Source organism: Ahaetulla prasina, chromosome 15 (genome assembly GCF_028640845.1).
Source record: "Ahaetulla prasina isolate Xishuangbanna chromosome 15, ASM2864084v1, whole genome shotgun sequence".
Taxonomy (NCBI): Eukaryota; Metazoa; Chordata; class Lepidosauria; order Squamata; family Colubridae; genus Ahaetulla; species Ahaetulla prasina.
In genome coordinates, this window is record NC_080553.1 from 8,927,775 (window position 1) to 8,954,801 (window position 27,027).

General features: G+C 45.2%; 2 protein-coding genes and 1 non-coding gene across 8 annotated transcripts; 1 reads left to right on the top strand and 2 right to left on the bottom strand.

Annotated features, from left to right (window-relative positions):
• Positions 1 to 1,470: 1,470 nt before the first annotated feature.
• RANBP1 (RAN binding protein 1) lies at positions 1,471 to 10,453 on the bottom strand. Of its 5 annotated transcripts, XR_009152206.1 has the most exons (7): positions 10,100 to 10,453; positions 8,017 to 8,153; positions 6,911 to 7,068; positions 6,434 to 6,562; positions 5,134 to 5,199; positions 2,052 to 3,744; positions 1,471 to 1,991 (listed from the first exon to the last, which is right to left on the bottom strand). XR_009152206.1 is itself a non-coding variant. In XM_058158423.1 (6 exons), the coding sequence occupies exons 1-6, from the start codon at positions 10,154 to 10,156 to the stop codon at positions 3,620 to 3,622; spliced, it is 627 nt and encodes a 208-aa protein (XP_058014406.1). In that variant the 5' UTR covers positions 10,157 to 10,453; the 3' UTR covers positions 1,471 to 3,619. The 5 variants fall into 5 exon arrangements, 4 of the variants coding, with proteins under 4 accessions (XP_058014406.1, XP_058014405.1, XP_058014404.1 ...); XM_058158423.1 differs by having other exon boundaries at positions 1,471 to 3,741; positions 10,142 to 10,453; XM_058158422.1 differs by having other exon boundaries at positions 1,471 to 3,744; positions 10,142 to 10,453.
• Positions 4,022 to 4,148, bottom strand: LOC131185917 (small nucleolar RNA SNORA77). The gene has a single exon (XR_009152257.1). It is a non-coding gene; the product is annotated as a small nucleolar RNA SNORA77 (small nucleolar RNA).
• A 198-nt stretch (positions 10,454 to 10,651) lies between the features above and the next one.
• TRMT2A (tRNA methyltransferase 2 homolog A) lies at positions 10,652 to 26,646 on the top strand. 2 transcript variants are annotated; one of them, XM_058158415.1, is made up of 13 exons: positions 10,652 to 10,830; positions 11,463 to 11,595; positions 12,669 to 13,265; positions 16,300 to 16,408; positions 17,419 to 17,600; positions 19,750 to 19,864; positions 20,260 to 20,375; positions 21,488 to 21,599; positions 22,486 to 22,608; positions 23,324 to 23,399; positions 23,796 to 23,912; positions 24,882 to 24,978; positions 26,084 to 26,646. In XM_058158415.1, the coding sequence occupies exons 3-13, from the start codon at positions 12,670 to 12,672 to the stop codon at positions 26,412 to 26,414; spliced, it is 1,974 nt and encodes a 657-aa protein (XP_058014398.1). In that variant the 5' UTR covers positions 10,652 to 10,830; positions 11,463 to 11,595; position 12,669; the 3' UTR covers positions 26,415 to 26,646. The 2 variants fall into 2 exon arrangements, with proteins under 2 accessions (XP_058014398.1, XP_058014399.1); XM_058158416.1 differs by lacking the exon at positions 11,463 to 11,595.
• Positions 26,647 to 27,027: the final 381 nt, after the last annotated feature.

Genomic DNA, 27,027 nt, shown 5'->3' on the forward strand with positions numbered 1-27,027 from the left:
TATGTTGCAATGCAGTTTAGGCAATTTACGGCCCATCCATTAGCATTATTTTGTTTTTATTGTGTACAATATTGAGCCATTCTTCAAATTTGTTTCAGGAATCCTGCTAAGAAGGCAAAAATGTCCTAGAGAGGGTGTGTGTGTGTGTGTGTGTATTGACTGCTGGCAACTGCTGGGACATGTCCCTAGTTTTCTTGGCGACGATTTTCTCCTTCCTAGGCTGAGAGAAAGGGACGGGCCCAAGGTCACGCAGTCAGTTTCATGCCTTAAGCAGAACTAGAACTCCCAACCTCCTGGTTTCTAGAGCTAGTCCTCGACTTTTAACAGTTCATTTAGAGACCGAAGTTACGCCACTGAAAAAGGGGACTTGTGAGCATTTTTCACACTTACGACCGTTGCAGCATCCCCGTGATTCAAACTCAGAGGCTTGGCAACTGCCTCATATTTATGACGGTTGCAGGGTCCCTGGGTCACACAATCCCCTTTTGCGACCTTCTGACAGGCGAAGTCAATGGGGGAGCCAGATTCATTTAACAACCATGTTACCCACTTAACAACCGCAGTGATTCACTTTTAACAACAGTGGCAAGAAAGATCGCAAAACAGGTCAGAACTCAACTGTGTGACTTAGCAATGTAAATTTTTAGGTTCAATTGTGGTCGTAAGTCGAGGACTACCTGTATTCCAAACTGGCTCTCCTTCCCTAGACAGGGTTGCAGAACTGCAAATGATAAAAGCCGCAGTTTTATTTATTTACTCACACAAGTCAAGTGCCTGACTATGAGAAGCAGAAGTTTGCTGCAGTGCATTCCAGGGTATTGATTTAATAAAGCTTTAACTTGCAATAACTCAAGACACCAATCCGATTTCCAATTAAAAATAAGATGGCACGTATTTCTTTTGTAGCATCTTACTTTATGCTCCTGGTTTCTTTTTACACAGCATCGTTGAAACATCGTTTTGTTTTAATATATAAAGTTAAACAAACACTATATAAATCCTGTCGGTATGGCTTCGTTTCTCTTTCTGAACATGTTTCCACCATAAAAAAAAAATTGCAAGGAGAAGAGGCCTCGGAAAAAGCACACACACACACGCTTTGCATTTTACAAAGGGAGCCAACAGAACAGGCAACCTGCATAGTACACATTTACACACAGCAACAATGGATGCAATTGTTCCCTTCTTCCCCGTCCCACCCCCAAACCCAAGTGACAGACGAGGAGCTGCACTAAAGAGTCACATTCAACAGGTGCTCTTCCCTTCTTCATACATCATTCATTTGTTATGTCCCAGAAATTACAATACAGGAAGTCAAGTCGTTAAATAGCTCAAAAGGGCACATCAGTTACACACAAGTTATCCTGAGACCATAAGAGATCGACGGTTCTAAGAACCAAAAACACAACACACCAAATTGTAGCTTCCTCCCCCCCCCCACCATTTACATTACAAGAATTAAGCAAAACAAAAAGATGAAGGTTAAATTTATTTCAAAGTTAGCCGGGTGAACAGTGTCTCTTTTTGATAAAATCATTTATAGTGATTTCGGTCAGAAAATAAGCGTTCAATGCCCTTTTTACCTTACTATTGGGTATACTGACAGGTTCGTGGGACTGGCTGAGGTATTTCTGCATCTCCCTACCTGCAGTTATGCCTTAGTCGAAGTATAATAATGCAAAAACAAAAAAACAAAAAAAAAAACACACAATAACAATAATACTACAAGAAGAAACTAATACATCCATAAAAATGTAATGATTGTGGGGGGGAGGGAGGGAGAGACAAACTATCAAGGAAATAATTAAAAATTCCAGAAAAAGATCATTCAGTTCAAACAGTTCTGCTGTTAATTGAACAAAAGCTTTTAATTAAAGTAATGACGGTGCATATTGTTTCAAACAAGAGAAAAAGGAATGTTTTATAGCCACACTCAATGCAAGCGTGTAAGCCCACGTTTGTCAACCATAGCAACATTGAAGACGTGTGGACTTCAACTCCCAGAATTCCCTAGGCTGGCTGGGGAATTCTGGGAGTTGAAATCTACACACCTTCAATGTTGCCACAGTTGAGGAACACCAGAATATGTGTTGTTGGAGAACACTTGGGAGAACTTTGAATCTTCGAAAGAAACTAGACCAGGCGCTCTCAACTTATATGCAGGTCAGACAAACTTTCTTAATCTTGGTGGGAAGATTTCTACCAGCCAGAGAAATGGGTCAAGGAGGGAATACAGCTTGCAGAACATACACACACACTGAGAAAGCCTGAGTTATATGTAAAACCAACAACAACAAAAAAAAAAAACCTCTCCCTCCCCCATTTCCGAACACCAATTATTAATCCATTTTGCCATGAGGATGGAAAAGCGACAATATACTTGGTTGGGTGAGCGTAGCCCATGGTTATGGATACAGAAGCTGATCATATAGAACATTTTTGGTCTCTTTAAGGGTGTCCCCCTGGGCTGTGAATCTTAAAACAGGATATTCTTTCAAGTATCAGTGACAATGAGGAGGGAGCCCACAACAAAAGGTTTTGTTACCCAAAAGTTTATTGTTAAATGAGGGAATCATGTCAGACTTAACGGATGCAAAAGCAGACATCAGTGCTTTTCCCCCAGGTGGCGTTAAGTAAGAAAGGTGATTATTTTTTTCTTCTTCTCACAACCAAAAAGTTATCTTAAAAAAAGGTGAATTCCCACCCTACCCCACCCCCGTTTCCCCAGAACACACTATGAAAACGCTATAATCGAGACAGCAAAGCAACAGAAAATGTTATTACTTGTCTTCATACCTACATGGGAGAGTTTATACTGAAAATTGTTATACAGAAGGAACTGGGTCTTCCTGCCCCTTTTTACACAGAAGAGCCTGGGGGGAGGGAGGCAGGCCTTTGAAACAGCTTAAAAAAAAATCGCATTCGCTGGACATCTCCCACTTTCGGTAATAATTAAAAAAGATATTATTTCTGCCTTCCTGGCTCGCCGAGAACGACCAAAAAGAAACAGCAATATTTTGAAATACGTCCTAGGCCATTGTGGGATGACATTAGATTCTAAGGGACACGCCGTTTTTCTTCTAATAAATCTGCACAAGAACACTTAAGGTCATTCAAACCTCAGTTACAAGAAAAGGAACCTTAGCATAACATTTCTCCTTTCAGTCATTACAACATTCAAGCCACAATGCATCAGAAAACATGTTTGTTACTCTTTTTTTTTCTCTCCAGTCTCCAGGTAGAATTTCAGTTACACTATACCTCACCTAAAATAGGCACCCAAAACATATAACCCAAGGTCACAAGGGCAGCCATACATGAAGTTTATATAGAAAACCCTGTCCTTTTTCATACCGTTTCCAAAGCTTTATTTGTTCACTCTCCTGGATGACTATAAATAAGTATTTCCACTATGGAAAAGCGAGTTTTTAGCACAGTACATTTTCATGACTGGGGAATGGATCTTTTTTTTTTTTTTTTCTGGAGAATTTTTCCAAAAGGGCAAAAGCTTAGAAAAAAAAAAACATTAGAATACAGTTCTTTATAAAGTCCCTTGTAAAAATTAAGGAAAAAAAATTAAGAAAAAAAATATTAAGAAAAACACAAGGCCCAAAATGATTTATTGCTTTTCTTCAGTCTTTTCCTTGTCTTCTTTCTTCTCCGATTCTTTGCACTCGTCCTTTACAGAAAGGTCTTCTAATTTTTCAGCAATTTTATCACCGCTATCATTTTTGTCTGTTTCTGCTAAAAAATGTCGGTGCAGACCATTAGCATTTAATAGGCATTAGCTGGAAACAAGGTTATGATGGAATGCAGCAGGAAAACATTGTCTTTGCAATAAACGTACGAATGAGTTTGAACTGCAGATATAGACATGCCAAAAACTGAACATAACACGATCACCTTTTGCTAATGTGGTTCAAATATATACGTTTGCTTTGCCTGAATATCTAAGAAGAATTACTTGAAAGCGTAGCATTTTCACAAGTTTTAACAGTTAAGAATCTGTTCGAGAATTATATGCAATGTGCCAAGACAATTGAAACAGAAACCCACAAGGAAGGAAATGTTCGTTTTATTCTGGACTGCTACTCTAGCAGACTTAAAAAGCGCTGTAACTATTGTAGTCATGCGCAGAGTGAGCCTGCCGATGACAGATGAAAATGGAAAACTTATTGACCAGAATACTGTGGGCCTCAACACCTTGGAATTAACAAAAACACAAAAATATTGCTTCATTTGTAAGGCTCGAAACAATTGCTTGTTTCCCATCATATTCGACCGGATGGAAAATCATTCCGTCCACTAAAGCTAAAGGTATCCGATTTCATAGACACAGGTACTCCTTGACTTATGCCTATAATTCTTCCATCATTAAGGACGCTAAATGAATCACACCCAATTTTATGACCACCTGCTTCAATCGTTAAGCGTTGGTTGTTAAGGGAATATGGCTTGCCCATCCCCCCATTGACTTTGTTGGAAACCGGCTAAAAAAGTTGCAAATATTGATGATGTGATCCCAGGACACTTATACATTAGTTGCCAAGCGCCTGGATTTTGATCATGTGACTCTGGGGATGCTGCAATGGTTGCAAGCGTGAGGATAGGTTGTAAGTCAAGGACTACTTGTACTATGTTGAATAGCAGCCCACTGACTTTTTATCCCATTTGGCTAAATGATACTGGAATATTTTCATAAAGTGGAGCTAACGATCATAAAAGACAATTGACTTTTAAGGATGGATATTCCCCCAAGGTGAATTCTGAATGTATTTCCTACAACTAAATGCGAACGAGCGGGTGGTTAATGACAAAAGGATTCTATTATTCCTTTTCCCATAAGGAAAAATAAAGAAACAAAATCAAGAATTGGCAGAAAATGAGTATTAAATGGCAGGCTAAGCAAGGGAGAGAGAGGAATTATCTCCTTTCAATGGAATGCACCATTATCAGGCCTGCTCTAGGTAACACATGAGGTCTATACACGTCTTACACACTTCTGTAAAATACGTGGTGCAGATTTTAATCTCTTCCCTACTCGTTTGACTGGTTAGGGACTTCTGCAGAAATGCTTCAGATCCTTGAAGGGCGATATTCCTTTTTTCAGAAGCCAATAGAAACACATCTTACCTTTCTTTCCCTTTTTATCAACTTCATTCCTACATTCTTCGAATTTTGCCTTGAATTTCTGTGCATCTGTTCGAAAGAAGCAAAATTACAGAGGTCAGGTTGCAGTGGATTTAAGCAAGCAACTCAAAACACCTAGGAAAGCACATGCTTCACCAGGCCAGAGGCTAAGATTTGCATGCAGTGGATAGGATTTCAGCCAAATTTCACCTTTCAGAAGCCCTGGTGCCTTTCTGATGGAAAAATTAAGTCCTTGAGCAAAGGGTTAAAACAAGGGTGAGGTCAACCTTACAGATTAACAGAGTTGAAAGGGACCTTGTAGGTCATCTAGTCCAATCCCCCCCCCAAGCAGGAGACCCTACACCATTTCTGACAAATTCTTTCTTCTTGAAAGTCTCAAGTGATGAAGCTCCTATAACTTCCGAAAGCAACTTCTGTTTCATCAGTTAATTGTTCTCACTGTCAGGAAATGTCTCATTTCTAGTTTGAATCTCTCCTTGATCAGTTTCCATCCATTATTCCTTGTCTGGCCTTCAGGTGCTTTGGAGAATAGCTTGACCTCCCCTCCTCTCTGTGGCAGCCCCTCAAGTATTGTAAGGCTGCTATCAGCCCCCTCACTCCCCCTTGGAAGGCTCTAACAAGTCTGGGGAAGGCTCTAAAAAGAGCTCTGCATCAGAGGCAGAGATGGGGCCAGAGCCATATGCCAGTTATCAGCTGCCTTTGGAGTTGGACATCAGTGAGGCAGAAAAACAGCTGGAGCCTGTTCCCAGTGTGTGCATGTGCAGAGTTGCCAGACAAAGGGAATAGCTAAAGAACGAAGGTCGACCTGGGAGTAAGGCCACAGATGGATGGTGAATGGCCCCTCCCAGAGGGAATAAAAAAGGAGCAAAAGGGGATGGGGTGTTTGCAGAAGACAAATTAGTTCATTCCTGCATTCTTGCCAAGTATTGCGGGAGTCTGAAAGATATCAACCTGGCCACTCTCCAAGCCTGACAAAGGTCAATAATTGTGAATTATCTTGGAAGACTGTGGGAGAGGAAAGACTTTGCTAGAGAGGAATTCTCTGTAAATTAAACAAAAGGGGTTTATCAGAACGAGGACTCAGCTTTGTGCTGCCAGGGAAGGCAGAATAGCCCTCTAATACATTGGACTGCCTCCTGTCTGGCTTAAAAATTTGAGTCTCCTCGTGGCACTTTGAACAGGTCTCATGGAACAGTGTGAGGTTTTCCCATCATTCTCTAAACACAAGGAGAAGAAGATTACTTTTTAAAAAGTCCAATTTCCCCCCAAACAAGGAACTTACTTTCTGCATTTAAAAACCGAATTGCCAGAAGCTCTGGTTTAGGACTCTCATCTGCAAAATCAGCATGTGTGTTCCACACCCAGGCCCGGTCACTCCCCGCGTTGGGCTTCAACTCCATTACAGGTGTGACTAAAATGAGGAGGGGAGGAGTTAGGCACGTGTAATACAGCAAGATAATACAAACTATCAAGCAATATTATAAAGCTTTGAAGAACCACCTGTTCTTTTCTAGCCTATTTAAAAAAGAATGACTGTCCATTTGTCTATTATCCGTATTTAAAATATTGTCAAATATATTTCATAATGTTATCGCTGTTATTCAGTTTCTAACAGTCCAACTTATAACTCCAAATACAGTAATTGGGCCCTGCATATTTTTCTAAGATGAACGAAGCTATCAATTTGACTGCAGAGAGTCTGTTGTTACAATACCAACATATACAGCAATCTTAACTCGAAAAATATTAAATTACATACTATAATGGTTTGCACAGATTTTAAGAGTCTTATCTCTCCTCATTAAGAGGCGGATGGTCCCCTTATCTTTGTGCTTCAGGAGTTTTACATCCCCAGTGCCACGTTCTTTCCATTCTGGAAGGTCATTTTCTGATGCAAATCGGAAAAGTTTTGCTCGCCTTCATGAAAGAATAAAATGCAAACAAACAAAAAAAAAAAAAGAGAGAGAGAGAAATTAATGGCAACGAATATGCCAGAAATTATACTGTATTAGGATCTTTTAGTATCACTGAGATAACTAATTTTCTTCAACAGACAACACAAACCTGAAAGTGATTGTTTGATAAAAGCCTCTAGAGAAACACCTTTGGAATAAAATGCCTTTAAAATTTACTTTCGGGATGGCTAAGTCAGTTTCATTCAGGTACAATGGAGTTCAAACAGTTTTTAAACAAATTTTTAAATTAAGCTTCATGATGAGACAAAATATAGATGAAACAAAAGTTAGGAAAATAAGAAAAGGAGAGAGAAACATGCAAAAAAGTAATGATTTCTGACTTTCTTCAGTGCAGCAGACTAAAAAAATAATACGCTGACCTTTTACTTTAAATTTCAGAGCCTTAAAAGTTACTTCTATCAATTACAAAATCGTTTTAATCATCGAAACCTAAATTCAAAGTTTCATTCTCACCCGTTTCAAGCAGAAAGTCTAGAAGTGGTTTCCAAGTAGAAACACATAAATTCTTTCATTTAGAGAATCAATTTTGTCATGTTTGCTAACTCCATCCATTTTTACTGTCTTAGATCTCAATGTTTCCGGCCAGGAGGGAAAGGTTCTGTGTGAGCAGCCAGGAAGCGTGCAGCTCCATTTGTGTGTGGCATGCATATGTGCTTGCAAATCCCTCACAGACCACTAGTGGGCCACGGTCCACAGGATGGGGACCCTTGTCCTAGAGTTCCATCACTGAATCTAAACAACTCATTTTGTTAAAAGTCAAGCCTGTCACACCTCCACCACATTTCCCACAAAATTGGGACTTCTGTTTTACACCTGGAAAGTTTACTTCCCGAAAGTTAAGACGGCCTGTCTGCTAATTTAATTGTGGAAAGCTTCAGCTTGAGCTTACATTTTGAAAACCTCCTCCTCATCTTCCTCCAGAGTTTTGATATCTTGCTCAGGAAGAGAAACGATGGGCTCAAACTGCGGGTCGTGGTTAGAATCATCTGCATTGTCAGTTGCTGAGTCATGCTCCTCATGTGCATCCTGCAGAGTTAGAGGAAAAGGCTTGAAAGGCATCAAAGGCTTATTAGAGAAGATCATTTCAGAGAATTAAGATACACATTCTCATAAGCACACAGTCTGTCTTTCATTAGAAAGCTAATTTAATCCTATTTCATTCTGAAAACAGCAGCAGCAGTTTTTTATTCGAGTCAAGAGAGCTGCAAAAGAACGGAGTTCAAAAATCTCACAAGCAGAAATCTCCAAATCACGTTTTTAGTTATATTATTACCACTTTCTAAACTTTAGAATGTTTTTAGCTACCTGATCACTTTCTAAACTTCTGAAAAAACCAGTGCCAGCTTGCAATACCTCTAAATATAGGTATATATGGTGCTCAATTGACATCCAACCATATTAAAAATATACCCTAATTGGCTGGTGAACATTCTCCCTCCTCCAAGGAATAACCACCCCACAGATTTGTAAAGAGTATATAAAAACATCAATAAAAGGATGCTAACTGTCACAAAAAACTGAGGCTCTATCCAGGAGTCTTTGGCGGTGGTCAGCAGAGAAATAAAATACAAACAAATTGTGCATTCCCTTGTTTGTAAAACCAAGAATGAGAACAGATGAATTGGAATTTGATGGCTACTATATAAATGAGGACTTGAAGGTTTTCCTTCTCCAAAATGGACCTTCTCTGCAGTTTATTTTGAACTTGAGGAAAAATACAACCTTGAAACAAATAATGATGCCCAGTGACTTTCACACATTGCAATTTTTTTTACAGCAAAATACAGACATTTATCAATGACACCTGCTGCTTTCTTTAAAATTTTTAATCATGGAATCTGAAAACCCCTGATTTAAGGGAATCACTGCTGTTTGTTTAGCCCAACAGTTCTCAATGGGTGACCTGGGGGTCCCTGAGACCCTTTTGCTGGTATCCACGAAGCCAAATAAACACTTTTAACACTTTCTCAGTTTAAGTTTCCAACACACATAGAGGTAGCCCAGATCAACCAAAGCTCCCACATCATTTGTAAGACAAAGGGGTCTTGAGTCCAAAAGACTGGCCAAAATAGGAAGCCACAAGAATGTTTACAAAAGTTTAAGACAGGCATAGAAATTTAATATTCTTTTATAAATAGAAAAGAACATTATAAATGTAAATATTCTTTAATAAAAAATGCACCAGGAGAGTAGTAGCTGTACGAAATTTGGGGTCCTTGTTATGTGTGTGTATGTGGGGGGAGGGGGCAGGATCACAGTGCGGCCCAGAGTCACCTCGTAGGGGGGAGATGAGCGTCATGAAAATTTAGTAATCCTTAATTTAATAAATAATAATAATAATAATTCTTCCATGCATGAAAGGGGTTTCCTGGCCGAAAACAATAGGCGGGCATAGCTTTTCAGGAGGGGGGTCAGGGATGGTTTGCCTTGATATCCAGTCAGGGGGAAGACAAGACCCTCGTGGGGAAGAGACCATTCTTCTCCGGGGGGGGGGGAAGAGGAGGGGCAGCAATTTTGTGGGGGGGGGGCTGGCTTCGGAATGCCAAAAATGAACACCACCCTCCGCCCACAAGAGGGGGGGCAACTAAAAGACCACCCAGGTTTTTTTCTGGGGTGGAGGGACGCGATCCGGACCTTTCCCGCCGTTTTCCCCCTCCCCCCCCCCCGGGCCAGTGGGCCGTTCCAGAAGGGAGGGAGGAGCAAAGCACGAGGCCTCAGGACCCGTCTCTCCCGCCGAGGACTACAACTCCCCGAAAGCTCGGCCGTAGCCGGCAAAGGCAAGGAATGCTGGGAAATGAAGTCCCAGGCGGCGCTCGGGTTAGGAAGCCTCCGGGGGGGATAAGATTGGAGGGGGTGGAAAGATTCGTGTGGGGGGGGGGGGACGAGCGCCCCCCCTTTCAGGTCGGTGAGGCGAGGCCGCCCTGGGTCTGAGGGGCCTAGCGGCGGCGGGAATTCTCTCCCCCCCACCTCACCCTCAGCGGCTCTGTCTTCCGATTCTTTCGGCTCTCCCTCACCTTCGTCTCGGCCATGGTGGGGCTGCCGCTCCCCCGTTGGGCTCGCTCCCCGTCGCCGCGCGGCTTCCCGCCTCCGCTGCCCGCTCCCGCCGCGAGCTCCGTCGCTGCGCCGCCTTTGGCTCCGCCCACACGACGCTGCGGTCACGCCCGCCGCGCTGCCGCCGCCGCCGCAAGGGCTGACGGGAAAGTAGGCCTACCTAACTTTGACGGCTTGTTGTTCTATAAGCCAAGCAGGGCCCGGTTTCGTTATCGCCGTTGTCTCCTCCCACCCCCGGCCCGCGGGTGAGGAACGGACTTTCTCGCGTGGGATGGTTGGGGGCGGGGGAAAAGAAAAGAACGGCGGGGTTTTATTAGAGCGTGGGGAGGCCTAGGGATGCGCGCGCTTTCCGCCCTCCTTCCCGTCGGCCCTCTCGCGAAGCCCCCTCAACTCGACGCTGCGTGGAGGTGGGGCACGCTCCCTTGACGCACGCGCGTGCGCACGAATGCACATACGGGGATTTCCGCCCCCTTAGCTCTGCTTAAGAGTTAAAAAACAACAACGAAAAAGCCGAAGCTAGGCAGAGCGACGTTGCGCACGCGGCGTGATGCCGGCCCAGTCCTCTTTAGAAACCCCGCCCTTGATTCTGCGCCTGCGCTATTCGAGCTGGGTCTTTGGGGCCGCTCGCCTAGTGGGCCTGGCGGCGGGTGAGGTGAGTGGAAAGTTCCACGCGGGGGTGGGGGGCGTGCTCCTTGGCCTTCTGGCCGAGCATAAGGCCGCCCTTGCAACCTTCCCCAGCCTGGCGCCCTCCGGATGCGGATGGATTGCAAATTCAGGAATACCCTGCTTGTAGGAGGCTCGGTTAGAGGGCGCTGGGTTGGAGGACTCCTGCGCAGAGGGTTCTGGGGGATGTAGTCTTAACTCCGCCCCCTCCCTTGTTCAATTGGATGCCTTGAATCCCCCCTCCCCCGCCTTTCCTGCTCAAGAACCCTGTTGGTTTCTCAACCTTGGGAACTTTTAAGGTGGACTTCAATACCCAGAATTCTCCAGCCAGCATTTCAATACGCATCAAAAACTTTTTTCAAAATGACACTAGAAAAGACCACAAAACTAATAAAAGCGCAATCGTGGCCGGTTTTAGCTGGATAATCATGGGACTGGGATGGTATGAAGGGTTGGACTAGAAGACCTCCGAGGTCCCTTCCAACCCTAGGATTCTATGTTCTTAGATCTTCCTGGATCAATCCAGGGCTTCTGCTTTCTTGTGTTTTGCTGGTCATCTGGTTAATGTTTTGCTAGGATGAGTTTGTTAAAGATGTCTCCTGTTTCTTTCTAATATCTCAGGGGTTGCCACAAAGAAGAGGGAGTCGGGCTGTTCTCCAAAGCACCTGAGAGGAGAACAAGAAGCAATGGGTGGAAACTGATCGAGGAAAGAAGCAACTTAGAACTAAGGAGGAATTTCCTGACAGAACAATTAGTAAGTGGAACAACTTGCCTGCAGAAGTTGTGAATGCTCCAACACTGGAAATTTTTAAGTAAATGTTGGATAACCATCTGTCTGAGATGGTGTAGGGTTTCCTGCCTGGGCAGGGGGTTAGACTAGAAGGCCTCCAAGGTCCCTTCCAATCCTGTTGTTATTATTATTATTATTATATTATTCTTTAATATTTCGCATAGAGCAGGGGTCTCCAACCTTGGCAACTTTAAGCCTGGAGGACTTCAACTCCCAGAATAACAGAAAAACTCCGAGCTTTGCTGGCTGGGGAATTCTGGGAGTTGAAGTCCTCCAGGCTTAAAGTTGCCAAGGTTGGAGACCCCTGGCATAGAGTGCAGCTGCTAAGAGTGGTGTGGTGGCCTAGAGATGGAACTCTTGCCTCACAATCATGAGCCTATGAGTTTGATCCTAGGCCCGTGATGGCGGACGTATAGCAAGTGTGCCAGAGGTGGCACGCGGAGCTCTCTGGGCACGGGCGCTGCCGCCAGCTGCTCTTCTGGGTTACGTCACACGTGTGTGCGCCGGACAGCTGCTCTCTTCCAGGCTCCAGTGCTCCGGCGCATGTATGTGTGTGTGCACACTTTAGTTTCGGCACTTGGTGCTGAAAAGGTTAAGCATAACCGTCCTAGGTAGAGGCAGATATTTCTTTCTCTGGGCACCATGAGAATATATCTGCTGAATATATCTGCTGAACAAAACTCTGCATTGGCAACAGGAAGGGCATCCGGCCAGTAAACTCTCAGCGCCATTCAGTTACTCTACCCTTTGTGACTCTACCCAGCAATGGATTATGGAGTTGTTAAATGATGATAGAGTACAGCTGCTGAGCCTCTCCATGTCTTGCAGTTATTTAAAGCGGATTTTTATTACATAACTCGGGCTAAGAGTCACAAAGATCCTTGCCAGTTTAATTGTGGCTTATTACCACAGTCATTTTAATTGTGGTTTATTACCACATTCATTCGGTTAGTTTTATCCTCAAGTGAATCTCCCCTGTGATTTGGTTCAGGGTTTAGTGCTGTGAAGAGAGTCAAATCTCTTATTATTCTTTACAGAATGGCTGAAATAATGGAAGAGAACGAGGATTGCGTGCGCTCGGTGGATCCAAAATGTACCATTCCGGAATCAGCGGTCCAAACCGAAGAAACAAATGCAGAGAACTCTTCGGATACTTCCAACATGTACAGGTACATTAAAGAGGACTTGTTCACTTCGGAAATCTACAAGGTGGAACTTCAGAATCTCCCCAGGTACATCGGCTTTAACGAAGTCAAGAAATTCCTTGCCAGATACGGACTTAACCCGCATAAGATAAAACTGATGGGGAAGCAGACTTTCGCTTTCGTCACCTTCAAGAGCGAGGAAGAAAGGGACAAAGCGATGAAAGTTCTCCACGGCGTCCGGTGGAAGAACCGGAACCTGAGCGTCCGCTTGGCCAAACCGAAAGCGGATCCCATTTTGAAGAAGAGGAAGAGAGAAGAAGGCGCCGAAGAGTTGTCGGCCAAGCGTCCGGCTTCATCCAAAGACGGCGAGGAGGAGCCTCTGAGCAAGCAGATAGCGGATGTGGTGACTCCTTTGTGGAACGTGCCCTACGAAGACCAGCTGGTGAAGAAGAAGAAGCAGTGTGAAGAAGTCTTGGCGAAACTGACCAGGTAATTTTGCTTTTCTGGAAGCTTCATTCCCCTGGTGACTTCCTCCGCGTTCTGACCCAGCTCCCCAAATATGAAAAGATGCCTTTATTAGGAGTGCCACAGCCCCGGTTCCAGGCTAGAAGATGAATAGTTGTCTGCCCACATCTATTCATCTCCGCCCCCTGCCTTTTATCCCCAGAGCTAGGGGATAGGAGCTTTGCTAGCAATTTCATTCATTTAGCTCTTTCTGTCGTGTCCCACTCCTCCGCTGACGGCTGGGTCCGGGAAATCCGAATCAGGCTTGCCTCTGCAGCTCTGCCCAAAGTCCTAGCAAAGTCCTCAGAGCAGGCAGGAGACCAGTAAGTGACTTCAGCAAGATAAGTTTGACTTTTGCCTGACTCAGAGACTGCCAGAAAGTAGCTCCTTTATATAGGCCATGGGGTGTGGCTCCATGACTCAGCACTCATTAAGGCCTGCCCCTCCCTTCCCTCTGTTGCCTCCGCCTCTCCAATCTTCTGATGCGAGGGTCACTCCAATCAGCTGTTCTTGGGAGTAAACCCTCCTCAGGCTCACCTGCTGTGGATGAGGGGGAGGGGTCTAGCTGCTCCGTTTGCCTGGGCATGGAGTCAGGGCTGGGGCAGGGAGATGCTCCTTCTTCTGCAGTTTGTGGGGGCATGGAGCCAGGACTTGGGCCGGAAGGCATACATTCCTCAGTGTTGGGGAGCAGGTAAGAAGGCCCCGGCTGCTCTGAGGGCGGGCAAGACACAACACTTTCATCCCAAGGACCGGCTCATAGATTTCCACTGCTCTCCTCTCCTCTGCCTTCTGTGCATCCGTACGTCAGGCACTGGACCAGCTGTTCCTCCTCTTCCTCATCAGCCACTTCCAGACCTGGGGGTTGTTGACTCTCCATCTGAGAGCTGACGGATGACCCAGACTCTGCCTCTCTCTCTCTGTTGTGTCTGCACCCCCTGCCAGAAAGTGACTTGGAAAGTGAGGGGGAAGGGCCATCAGGACTTACCTCGGGAGCACTGGCTTCCCTGGCTCAGCTCCAGGAGCCAGAGGCAGGCTAGGTGGAAGAGATAACGAGGCCTCCGTCCCCTGACTCTTTCCCCCCCCCAAGGTCACGCCTCCAGACCCAGCTGATGGCAATCAGGCCTGGCTGGACCCTAGGTTTCGTAGGCAGGAGAGGTGGGAACAACAGAAGCAGGGGTGGGGCAGGCCTAAGAAGTGCTGAGTCATGGAGCCACACTCCACAGGATATAAAAGCAGAGACAGTTGCTATGCCTCTTCGTAGCAGGCAAATCAATTGCTTAACTAAGAGCTGAAGTACTGTTTGTTCCTGGGTGACTCATCAGCATGGAGGGAGATAACAGAGACACTTGGCAGACACTCGCTAGTTTGCTGCCAGAGCTGATAGTGGCGACTAATTAAGTCATCGCTCGGAGGGAGGCGAGGGGGGACAGAACACTCTCCCTCTCCCTCCCTCCCTCCCTCCCTCCCTCCCTCCCTCCCTCTCTGCCAGCTCCATTCCTTCTTCCCCCTCGGAGTTCCCAGGTTGCCTTGGTGCTGATCCTGACTCCCACGCCTCCTTCCTCCTCCTCTGATTCAGTACTTAGAGGGGCCAGCTCCAGCTCATGGAAATGGCCAAAGCCATTTTGTTTGTTTCAGGGTTTCCAAAGCAGGGAAGTGTCTCCTCTAATGGCACAATTGGACTGAAATGTGGAAAACATGGGGTTCGTAGTGGGAGAGTTTTGTGTGGCTACGTGAAAGGCTGGTGAGAATTTTTTCCCCCTTCCTGATTGCAGAGAGGGCCTCCAGCTCAGGTGCGTCAGTAACCATCCCATTTCCTCGTTCTTTGGGGAGGCAGAGCGTGCAGGTAGTCCTCGACTTTACGACCACAACTGAGGCCAAAACGTTCTCCGGCTCAGCGAGATAGTTATGACGGTCGTACCCTCGTTTTCATAACCTTCCTTGCCACAGCTGTTGAGCGAATGGCAACCAGGAGCCAGCGCAAGGTGGCTTCAGCCAGGTTCGCTTCGAGAGTTGACAGCGGTTAAGTCACATGGCGGTTAAGGGAATTTGGCTTCCCCATGGACTTTGCATGTCAGGAGGGGATCGCGTGACCCTGGGGCCATGTGTCATAACCGTCATAAATGTGAGTCAGCTGTCAAGCATCTGAATGACCAGGTGGCTCAGTGGCTAAGATACATCGATCAGAAAGGTCGGCAGTTCGGTGGTTCAAATTCCTAGTACAGGTCTCCTGCGTGAGCAAGGGGGTTGGACTAGATGACCTCCAAGGCCCCCTCCCAACTCTGTTACTGTTAGAAACGGTCAAAAGTCACTTTTCTCACGTGGGTCAATAACCATCTCATTTCCTTGTTATTTGGGGCATACATGGTTGTCCTCGATTTACGACCTCAGTTGAGCCCCAAATTTCTCTGGCTACGCCAGAAGAGAGTTGTTGAAAGTGAGTTTTGTCCCCTTTTTACGAACCGCTGCAGTCGTTAAGCTAGTCACCCGGTTGTTGACTTCCCCATGGAAGGTTGCAAAAGGGGATCCCGTGCGTCCCCGCCCCGGACGCTGCAACCGTCATAAAGATTGCCAAGCGTCTGAATTTTGATCACGTGACCACAGGGAACGCTGTTAAGTGTGAAAAATGTTCATAAATTACTTTTTTTTCCGGGCCGACGTAACTTTGGGCAGTCACTAAACAAATGGTTGTAAATTGAGGACTGGCTGTCTATTCTGCCACACCTTGGATTTTACGCTTGGGATAGCATCCTCTACTGCTTTAAAGCAGGGGTCTCCAACCTTGGTCCCTTTAAGACTTGTGGACTTCAACTCCCAGAGTCCCTCAGCCAGCAAAGCTGGCTGAGGAACTCTGGGAGTTGAAGTCCACAAGTCTTAAAGGGACCAAGGTTGGAGATCCCAGCTTTAAACAACGATTGTGGCTTAGCTTTATGATGGGGCCCCAATTTTGGTTTGGTCATTTTCTTCTTCTCCTCCTTCCTTATCTCCAATAAAACTTTCCTTTTTTCTTTTTTGATTTCAGGGACATGGGAAATAACAACCGAGCGCTGCTCCCATGGTTGTTCCTGCAAAAGGAGAAGCACGATGGGCTTTGTTGCCCCTTGGAGGGAGTGAAGCCATCTCCATTACAGGTCATGCATACCGGGAGTTTTGCCATTTAATCCAAGTCAGAGGAAGCAAAGCGCAGGACATAATTATTCAGTCTTGGTCTTCGCACTGAGTAGCTGCTAAGACGCGTAAAGGGTTGAGTGGATACAGGTAGTCCTTAACTTAGGGCCGGTCGCTTAGTGACCATAGTACGGGTAGTCCTCGAGTTAACAACGTTCATTTAGTGACCTCTCGAAGTTACCACGGCGCTGAAAAAAGAGACTTGTGACCGTTTTTTTCACACGACCGTTGGCTGCCAATGGACAAAATTCATAAATTCATATTTATGTCCGTTCCAGAATCTCGGGGGGTGGGGTCCTGGGATTCCCTTTTGCGACCTTCTGACAAGCAAAGCCCATGGGGGGAAGCCAGAAATCGCTCAACAACCGTGTGACTAACTTAACCACTACTTAAGCGATTCACTTAACAACTGTGGTGAGGAAGGTCATAAAACGGGGCAAAGCTCACTTCACAGATGTCTCGGGTTAGCAAACAGAAATCTTGGGCTCCATCGTGGTCGTGAGTTGAGGACTACCTGTACACAGGAAACCATGGCAAAAGCAGGGTGTGTGGTGTTTATGCATGAATAATGTGCGTCGTGTATAACGGGCTGTGCATTTCTGACAAAAACCTCCCTCCTGAAATAATAGAAATCGGCTTTTGGATTTTAGCAGCGGTTTTGCTGTCTAAGCTTGTGTCAATTTAGTCTCTCGCCGTTTCTCTGTAATTCCCCTAACAGCCAGGGTGGTTCCCGTAATGACCGCCATATAAAAGATGGTCGCCATATAAAATTGGGTCAGTCGTGATATGCACAACCGGTATGACTTTTAACGACCGCAATTCCAGGCTCGGTTGACAGTCGTAAGCCCAAGGATTTGCCTGTGTTTCTCAATGATGGTTGCGATTTGTCGCTCTTCACGTTCCTTTTGTACCACCCCAGGCAACCTGCGTCCCCGGTGCCTCTGTTCTGAATGTTGCCTTGCTTTGCATTTAGACCGAGTACCGCAACAAATGTGAATTTTTGATTGGCTTAGGCCCAAATCAAGATGATAAAACGGTCGGCTTCCGGCTGGGCAAATACAAGGGGGGTTCCTGCGCTGTTGTGGAACCCTTTGAGACCATCCACGTTCCCATGGAGGCAAAAAAAGTGGCCAGGGCTTTCCAGGACTACATACGGTGAGCCGCCTGCTGCTAATGAGTTTTTATTATGGAGGGTGTCAGTGATGGTTTTCTGCACAACTGTCAGGTCAGCAGTCTTTCCCATGATTGTGATTCCTACTGAACCAGACTGGGAGACCATTTAAAGGCTCAGGAACCCCTTGCAGGTGTTATGGCTTAATTAGCTGATTAGAGTGGGACACTTTGAGCCTAGAATATTGAACCTTTTCCAATATTCTCATTTTCTGAGATTGTGAATTTGGGGTTTTCATGAGCTGTAAGCCATAATCATCAAAATTATGCTGAATCAAGGCTTGAACTATCTCGCTTCGCATGTAATGAATCTCTCTCATATATTAGTTTTACCTTTTAAGTTGCATTACTGAAATAAATGAACGTTTGCACGATACTCTTAATTTTTTGAGTTTCACCTGTAGACTGGGTGAAACCAGGCTTAATAGCAGCGACTGTGAGAGGGATCTTGGAGTCTTAGTGGACAACCAATTAAATATGAGCCAGTAGTGTGCGGTGGCAGCCAAAAAAGCCAATGCAAACCTAAATTGCATTAACAGAGATATTCAGTCAAGATCATTTGAGGTACTAATACCATTCTATGAAGGCTTAGAATAGATTAGAATTAGATTAGAATTCTTTATTGGCCAAGTGTGATTGGGATTTATATACACTGCATAAGCTCTCAGTGTATATAAAAAGAAAGATACATTCGTTAAGAATCGTCCGGTACAACACTTAATGATAGTCATAGGGTACAAATAAGTAATCAAATCATATTAGGAAACAAATCAATATAAATCGTAAGGATACAGCAACAAGTTACAGTCATACAGTCATAAGTGGAAGGAGATGGGTGGTGGAAACGATGAGAAGATTAAAGTAGTGCAGATTTAGTAAATAGTTTGACAGTGTTGAGGGGATTATTTGTTTAGCAGAGTGATGGCCTTCGGGAAAAAACTGTTCTTGTGTCTAGTTGTTCTGGTGTGCAGTGCTCTATAGTGTCGTTTTGAGGGTAGGTGTTGAAATAGTTTATGTCCAGGATGCGAGGGGGTCTATATAATTTTTTTCACAGCCCTCTTTTTGACTCATGCAGTATACACGTCCTCAATGGAAGGCTGGTTGGTAGTAATTGTTTTTTCTGCAGTTCTAATGATCCTCTGAAGTCTGTGTCTGTCTTGTTGGGTTGCAGAACCAAACCAGACGGTTATAGAAGTGCAGATGACAGACTCAATCATTCCTCTGTAGAAGTTATACCACACCTAGAATACTGCATCCAGTTTTGGTTACCACACCCCCCAAAAAAGATGTTGTGACTCTAGAAAGAGTGCAGAGAAGAGCAACCAGGATGATTAGGGGACTGGAGACTAAAACATACGAAAAATGGTTGCAGGAACTGGGCATTTCTAGGGGAAGACAGGATAGCAGCCTTCCAATATTTGAGGAGCAGCCAGAGAGAGGAGGAGGGGGGGGGTGTCAGTTTATTTTCCAAAGTACCCAAAGGCCAGACAAAGAATAATGGATGGAAATTATTTTTTATTCAGGTCTTCAACCAGCCAATGTCTCATTTCTCCTCTTTCCAGAAGTAACAAGGATTTTTTATACAACCATGGAGTCTTTGGTGCTCTCTGAGCTTGGTTGTTTGCTTGAAGACATTTCATTACCCAACTAGGTAACACCATCAGTGCCAGCAGTGAAATCTCCCCACCCCTTGGTTCTATCCAGCTCACTGGAGGCTCTGCCCACCCACTGGGACGTCATTACGTCCCAGTTTTTTACCATCTGCACATGCACAGAAGAGGCACGCGCACGAACTGGTAGCAAAGGTAAGTGGATTTCACTGCTGATCAGTGCAAGAAAGGAGTGGAGTTTGCTCTCTTTATATATACAGTGACTTGCTCAGTTTATATACAGTGGCTTGCCCTGCACAGCACTGAAGATGTTACCTAATAGGGTTATGAAACATCTGCAAGAAAACAATCAAGCTCAGAGAGCACCAAGGACCCCACAGTTCAAAACTCTGAACTACAAAAATTGTCTTCTATCGGTATTTATACAGCCACCTTCCCATCTTACACGGGACGCTGGGCAGCTCCCTATCATCAGTTGCACTTACAATGTCTTGATTTAGTAATTAAGGATTTGTAAATTACAGGTCAACCTCTTACGGCGTTTATAGTCCAGAAACTTATGAAGGACACTGGAAACAGCTAACAGTTCGTACTAGCTCGAATGGCCACGTCATGGCAATTGCCTATTTTAACCCACAGGTATGATAAAAAAATTGTTTTCTATAATAAAACAGTCTTTTAGCAGCTTTTTTGATGTCTCGGGAAACTGCTAATTGTTCTTGGATTTAACGCATGGTTTCCTCAGAGAAATTTTACCGAGTGTGATTTGATTGCTTATTTGTTCCCTATGACTATCATTAAGTGTTGTACCTTATGATTCTTAACGAATGTATCTTTTTATGTACACTGAGAGCATATGCACCAAAGACTGTGTGTCCAATCTCACTTGGCCAATAAAGAATTCTAATCTAATCTAAAAATGTGAGCTCTGCTTCAGATGTTATCTTCATTTTTCTTCATTTTCTTTGAAGCCTGCTGTGCTGTTTAAGTCATCTAAGCATCTTTCTGGGTTGTTTTTTTTTTTTAATCTGTAGAAATTAAGCAAAGAAGAACGTGCTACATTGCAAACCTCTATGGCTACGTATTTCACAGAAGGTCCTGGGAAAGGCAGCGGAATAACGTCTTTATATTTTGTAGAAGAAGGCCAAAGGTAAGAACAAAAGATATTTTTCAGGGTTATTGGACATGGGATGCCATCACAGGGGAGAAACTATAAACTGCTATAAAATACAGCTGAATGTTCAAAATGCTAAGCATTTAGTGAAAAATGTCAAGGTTCACTAAAAAAATACTGTAGACCAAGGGTAGTCAACCTTTTTATACCTACCACTCACTTTTGTATCTCTGTTAGTAGTAAAATTTTCTAACCGCCCACCGGTTCCACAGTAATGTGCCGTGTATGTCTGTGCATGCCTCTCGCGCATCGTGGATTGGGTTTGTGGGGGGCACCGGCTACCAGCTCCGCTTCTCTGTTACAGCTGGGTGGTGGGGGGAGATGCGCGAGCTATTCTGGGACGTGGCTCTTTTGTTTGCGGTCGCACTATAGCGCCATTTAGTTTCACTTACGTAACGTGAACTAAACTTATGCGCGGGCGATACAAATAGTATATTTTCATAAATTTAAATTGACATGGGGAATTTTATGAAAACCTAATGAAAATGTTTTTAAATAATGCTATGAAATTTTTTTTAAAAAGTCAATTAAATTGGAAAAAAAAAGGAAAGGGCTTCAGTATCGGACAAAACCCCTACTGCCCACCGTGAAAGCTGGAATGCCCACTAGTGGGTGGTAGGGACCAGGTTGACTACCACGGCTGTAGACTGAGGGCAACCGAGTCTATTTTCCCCCAGATCCACGTATAATTTTTATTTACTTTACTATCACAGTAATTAGTTACTGGCAATACAGTCAGGAAGGGCTGGAAATAGATTAGAATGAAATGTTAACTAGGGGTTGTTGTTTTTTCTCCCTGGTTTGTCTATTAGTCCTTTGGGAGCGTTGCTAAATAGCCGTCGCCCAATAAAATGGGAACATTTTAAGCTCTTCCGTTTCATTAATATGTGAACATTATTTGAGATGACTTAATTGGGCTTTTATAATATTGCAGCTGAAGAATCATTGCATTAATAAGTTCAAGCATCAGCTTAGAACCGTTTTCTGGCCCTGATTTGGTTTATCCGCAATCTTAATAGTTGAGTATGATTTGCGGACGCAAGGATGGCCGTCGCAAAACCTCTTTTTCCTCCTTCTTCCCTCTACAGGAAATCGCCGAATCGGGAAGATTTGATTTTGAACAACATCGCCGGCGATAAGTACATACGGGAAGATCTTTTGGGGTTAAAATTCCAGATTTCGCCCCATGCTTTTTTCCAGGTAATTTTTCGCAATGTTGTGCTTAAACCTGGTTTTGCTGTTGGGATTAACGGATGTTCTTTTGAAGTGAATTTTTAGGAAAAGGGAGGAACTGCCCATTTTCCTAGTCTCCACCCCCGCCCCCCAAAAAAAGAGGACAAGAATTTGTCAGGCTTAACTGTAAACCTCCTGGTACATTAAAACTTTAAAGGGTAAAATTATACAAGCTGATTTAAAGGAAGAAATGAAATAAGAGGTATACATCGATCTGTATTGAGCAAAAAGCATTTTAAGGGCCCTCCGTTCTTCTCGCTATTAAATGATGTAAGTAAATGATGTAAAGAAAGAGTATATGTTTTATGTTAGCGTTTTTTTTTTTTAAAAAAAGCTTTTTATGGGAAAAAAATGATTTACATAAAATAAATCAGAATGCTAGTGGACAAGAAGCAATGGGTGGAAATTAATCAAGAGAAAAGCAATTTAGAACTAAGGAGAAATTTCCTGACAGAACAATTATATCAGTGGAACAACTTGCCTTCAGAAGTTGTGAATGCTCCAACACTGGAAGATTTTAAGATGATGTTGGATAACTATTTGTCTGAAGTGGTGTAGGGTTTCCTGCCTAAGCACGGGGTTGGTCTAGAAGACCTTAAAGGTCCCTTCCAACTCCTCTGTCCTGTTACAAGAAATTGTGACTTTCTTGTAAAAGTCCTGTCGTTTCTCCCTAGGGTCCAAATGCGGTTTTTTGCGCTTTTCAATACGCAAAGCTGTATTAAATTTTTCCCTGTAACTTTAATTCGCTATCCCGGCAAGTCAAGCTGACTTCAATCCACTGATATTTTTGCCAGTGGCTTCTTCCCTGCTTGTTAAGATGAGTTAATAGCGAGAATAATGTTGGACTTCACAGGTGAACACGAAGGCAGCCGAAGTTCTGTATTCAACCATTCAGGATTGGGCTGACATCAACCAGGAAACCACGGTGCTGGATGTTTGCTGTGGGACCGGATCCATTGGCATATCTCTTGCACAGGTGAAGGAACAGGTTGGCTTCCTATTTCCACGGGGAAGGGGGAGCAGAGACATCAACAGACCCTCCCCACCCTTAGTATGTAGGCCTAGGCCAGTGGTCGGCAACCCGCAGCTCTGGAGCCGCATGTGGCTCTTTTTATCCCTCTGCTGCGGCTCCCTGTTGCCGGTCTGCAGAGGAAAAAGGATGACACACTAGGAGGAGACACTATGGTGAGGGAACTGGACTTCTGGTCGGCAGAGGAAAAAGGACACTGCAATAGGAGACTGTGGTGGGGGAACCAGACTTCCGGTTGGCTCCAGAATTGAACGGGGGCAGCGGTGAAATCCTGCCGGATCTATCCGGCTCAAGAAAACAGGTAGCACCAGCGGCGGGAGGCTCCACCTACCCACCGGGACGTCATTACGTCCAGTTTTTGACCCTCTGCGCATGCGCAGAAGGCTGCCCATGTGAAGAGGCGCGCCTGCGGGCTTCCATTCCCGAACCGGTAGCGAAGGTAAATGGATTTCACTGCTGAACTTCCGGTTAAGATCTTTGTGGCTCTTTGAGTGTTGAAGGTTGCCGACCCCTGGCCTATCAGGACTGGAACTGCCATTGCTAAACCAGGCATTTGTGAAGTGAGCCAGCCCTGATTTTGCTAGCTTTTTTTTTTTTTTTTGGCCATCGTTATGCTCATAGCCAGCAAAGTGTTAAATGGTTATTGCTTTTTATCATATAGAAAGTGAAGAAAGTTATCGGAGTTGAACTCTGCCAGGAAGCGGTTGAAGATGCCAAAGCAAACGCTCAGCTGAACGGTAAAATATAAAGTCGAAACCTCTTGCTCACTTTCGTCAACGCTGAAGATTTCTAGCAGAACCAAATGAGAGAACAGCATTCGGTTCTTCTGTATAATGTACCAGTGATTTTCAACCTCTGGTCCATGGGGAAAAAACCCCAGGATCCATGATGTTGTCACGGGGTTTGCAAAGGCTTGGAAAAATGTTATTTAAATCTCGAGTTGAGTCTTGGGGGTTCGTGGCCATCAAAGGTATTTAAAGGGGTCCATGGTGAAGAAAGAGATTGGGAACCACTGCAGTACACAAACTCCGCAGATATCCAACTGCGGATGAGGAACTCTGGTGTGGGTATTATGATATTTCTTACATTAAGACATTAACCTAAAACCTGTTCTTTCTTTGATCCCCTTTCAGGGTTGACGAATGTTGAATTCCACTGTGGGAAAGCTGAAGAGCTTGTTCCTCACCTCGTGAACACGTTAGCACTACACAACACGGTTACAATTGTGGATCCCCCACGAGCAGGTTTACGTAAGTGGGGAGGGGAGGGGATCACAGGGCCGTATTTAAGTAGAACAGTGATGGTTAACATTTTTGGTGCCGAGTCCCCAAAGCGCACGTGTGCGTGCCCCAATTCCCAAAATGCAACGCAAGCGCCCCCCGTGCATGTACCATGGCTCTGCACATGCATGTGTTTTCCGCGCATGTTTTGGCTTCCAGGTTGGTTCTCCTGCATTTCTGCCACCCACACCTTCCTTGATCTCTTTCTCCTGCATTTCTGCCACAGAGTGGAACCTGCGGAGATCGGGGAAGGCGCAGGCGGCAAAAATGCAGGAGAAAGCTAGCGCACGCTGGGGGGGAAAACTGCAGAGATCAGGGAAGGCCCCGGGCATACATAGCAGAGAACCGAAGACCAGCTGGCCGGCGGGTGGCGGGCACGCATGCGCGTTGAAGCTGGGTTGGGCAACGACTGGTGTGCCCAGAGAGAGGGCTCTGCGTGCCGTCGGTTCGCCATCACGGAAGTAGAATTTTAAATTTACACATTGGTACAGGAAAACGTGGTGCGGTAAGACAAAAAGGGATTGTGCGTGAGAAGCAACTGCTGCTTTGCTTGTAGGTTATTTAGCCTCTGCCAGTTTTCTGCTCCATGTGATCAGTAAACGGTCTTCTAATTTGCCCCTTGGTACTTTCGGGAGTAGTATGCCAAATTTGTCTTTTTGAATTTGGGGGAAGAAATAGATGCTGCGAAGCGAGTCAGGAGGGTAACCTTGAATGAAGTTAAGCCTTCGTTTTCCTGATGTGTAGAATTACCGTCCACTCTTTCCGACTTTTCTTTCTTAATGGTGGAGTTTTAACGTTCCCTCATTTGGAGTTAACTGCCGTTTTATTTGCATCGTTGCCTTTTCTCTCGACGGGGGGAAAGAAAAACTGCTTTTTCTCCAGAGTTGCGGGGCGGCAGCTTAAAAAGCCTGATGTTTATCCAGCGGTGTAATTTTCTAGATTCCAAAGTAATCCTCGCCATCCGAAAAGCCGAGCACTTGAAAAAGCTCCTCTACGTGTCCTGCAACCCTCGAGCTGCTATGAATAACTTTGTGGAGTGAGTCTACAAATCATTATTTCATCATTTTAGCCGTTGTCTATTCACTGCAGGATGAGGGCCTCTTCTGCGTGTTTTCCAACCTGGTCAAACCCCCCCCCCCCATCTACAATGGGGGGGTGTTGATGAGGCGAAGGGGCTTGTGTGGCTAAATAAAATTGTGGGCTATGTCATCGGATGTCTGTTATGTCCAGAAGGGTCTCTCCCAAGGCGAACAGGCCATGATGGCTAACCAAGACTAACACCGATCACAACTGCCAACCTGAATTGGACCAGTGTGGCAGATTATGGTCTATCTCTTCCACAGGCTAATATAATATCAAAAACAGCCCTCATTCCCGAGGCCCTAGGCCAGGGGTGTCAAACTCAAGGCCCGCAGGCCAGATTCGGCCGGCGGGGTGTTTAGATCTGGGCCGTGGGGCTGCCCTGGAAACAATGAAGGACCAGGCAGCCCCCCTCCCAAGCTCCGTTTTTGCTGGCAGAGGGCTGCAGGAGAGTGTCCCAGTCGAAAAAGCCTGGGAGAGCCATGCACTCCCCCGGTTTTAGCTGGGAGAGGGCTAGCCACACATACCCGGCCATGCCCCCCCCCTCCCGCGGTCAAACACAACCCCTTATCAAATTGAGTTTGACACCCCTGCCCTAGTCCAGTGGTCACCAACCCGTGGTCCGCGAGAAAATTTTGGTGGTCCGCAGAAAAATTATTTGCATTTTTTAATATTGCACTAAATACTATTTTATCTTTTTAAAAAATTCGCATTAGTGGTCCTTGGGATTTAAAATTATGAATTTAGTGGTCCCTGAGGTCTGAAAGGTTGGTGACCCCCTGCCCTAGGGCAACTACCCAAAGGCAAGAGGGTGCTTTCAGGACCGTATAGGTTGGAGTCTACAAATATTAATTTTTTTCCCCTGCAAGCATAATTTGGGCTGTTCCTTCGCCTACGGGTGAATTACTGATTTCACGTTAACCTCCAGGTGGGCAGAATTGAAAGCAGCCCACACAGGGATGCGGGGTGGGGGGGACTGGGGCACACAAGGGGGAGAAGCAGCCTGGAGTCATCGAATAAAAGGATGTAGATCCATGCTGTGTTTCCTCTCTTCCCCGCAGCCTTTGCCGAGCACCTTCTCACCGCGTGAAGGGCAGTCCCTTCCGGGTGATCAAAGCGACGGCGATAGACCTTTTCCCCCACACTGTGCACTGCGAGATGCTTTTCTTCTTCGAAAGAATCGAGTATCCAAACAGCAAAGCAAGTAATGTCCCTGCGGGCTCGGCAGAGATTCCAGATGTGGGATTGGCAGAAGTTCTAGATGTGGGATCGGCGGAGATTCCTGGTGTGAAATCGGTGGAGATCCCAGATATAAAGTCCCCAGAGACGACAACTCTCGAGGCCGACACCGCAGACTCCCTCCAGAGAACAGCGATGGGATGTCCCAGTTAGCAATTCTTGTGGCTCACCCAACACAGAAAGGACCTGTGTTTTATTTCCCGATCTTAAAAACGGTCTGCTGCTTCCCGCTCCCCTTCCTTTCATTACCCAGCCAGCTTCTGCTTAAATTTTGAAAAAGTACCAAGTTGAAGTATTGTCAACAGTTTAAGGGGGACTGTTTGGAAGCAAAGGCCTGAAGATACAATTTCAGACTGTACTTCTTTTTTTGGGGGGGGGGGGTTGGTGGGTGGGTAATGGTGTATTTTTGAAATCATGGAGCAAACGGGATGAGAGTCCTGTGTACTAAACGAATTAAAGCCATTGGGTGCATTTGTGTTGTGTAACTTTCTTTGTTCCTAAGCTACGGTTGAAATTGTTTATTTGCCACAATCCAGGTAAATCCTTGATGTACAACCGTAATGGGAGTCTGCCATTATGCACATCATATGGCTGCAAAGCGAGTGACCTTGCGACAAATGGTTGTAAGTCAAGAGCTGGCTGAGGAACTCTGGGAGTTGAAGTCTATAAGTCTCCACAAGGTTGGAGACCCCTGGTTTAAAGAACCTCAAAAAGACAGTCCCTCCAGGAGACTTAGAAAACAGGAAACGCTTTAAGGCAGTGGTCC

Bases quoted from the DNA above. Each gene is read 5' to 3' on its own strand.
- TRMT2A (XM_058158415.1), top strand. From the start codon at position 12,670: ATGGCTGAAATAATGGAAGAGAACGAGGATTGCGTGCGCTCGGTGGAT. The intron at 13,266-16,299 runs GTAATTTTGCTT...TTTTGATTTCAG, and splicing joins GTCTTGGCGAAACTGACCAG to GGACATGGGAAATAACAACC. The intron at 16,409-17,418 runs GTCATGCATACC...CTTTGCATTTAG, and splicing joins TGAAGCCATCTCCATTACAG to ACCGAGTACCGCAACAAATG.
- RANBP1 (XM_058158420.1), bottom strand. From the start codon at position 10,156: ATGGCCGAGACGAAGGTGAGGGAGAGCCGAAAGAATCGGAAGACAGAG. The intron at 6,563-6,910 runs GTATGTAATTTA...TCCTCATTTTAG, and splicing joins AATCTGTGCAAACCATTATA to TCACACCTGTAATGGAGTTG. The intron at 5,200-6,433 runs GTAAGTTCCTTG...TCTTTCGAACAG, and splicing joins TCGGTTTTTAAATGCAGAAA to ATGCACAGAAATTCAAGGCA.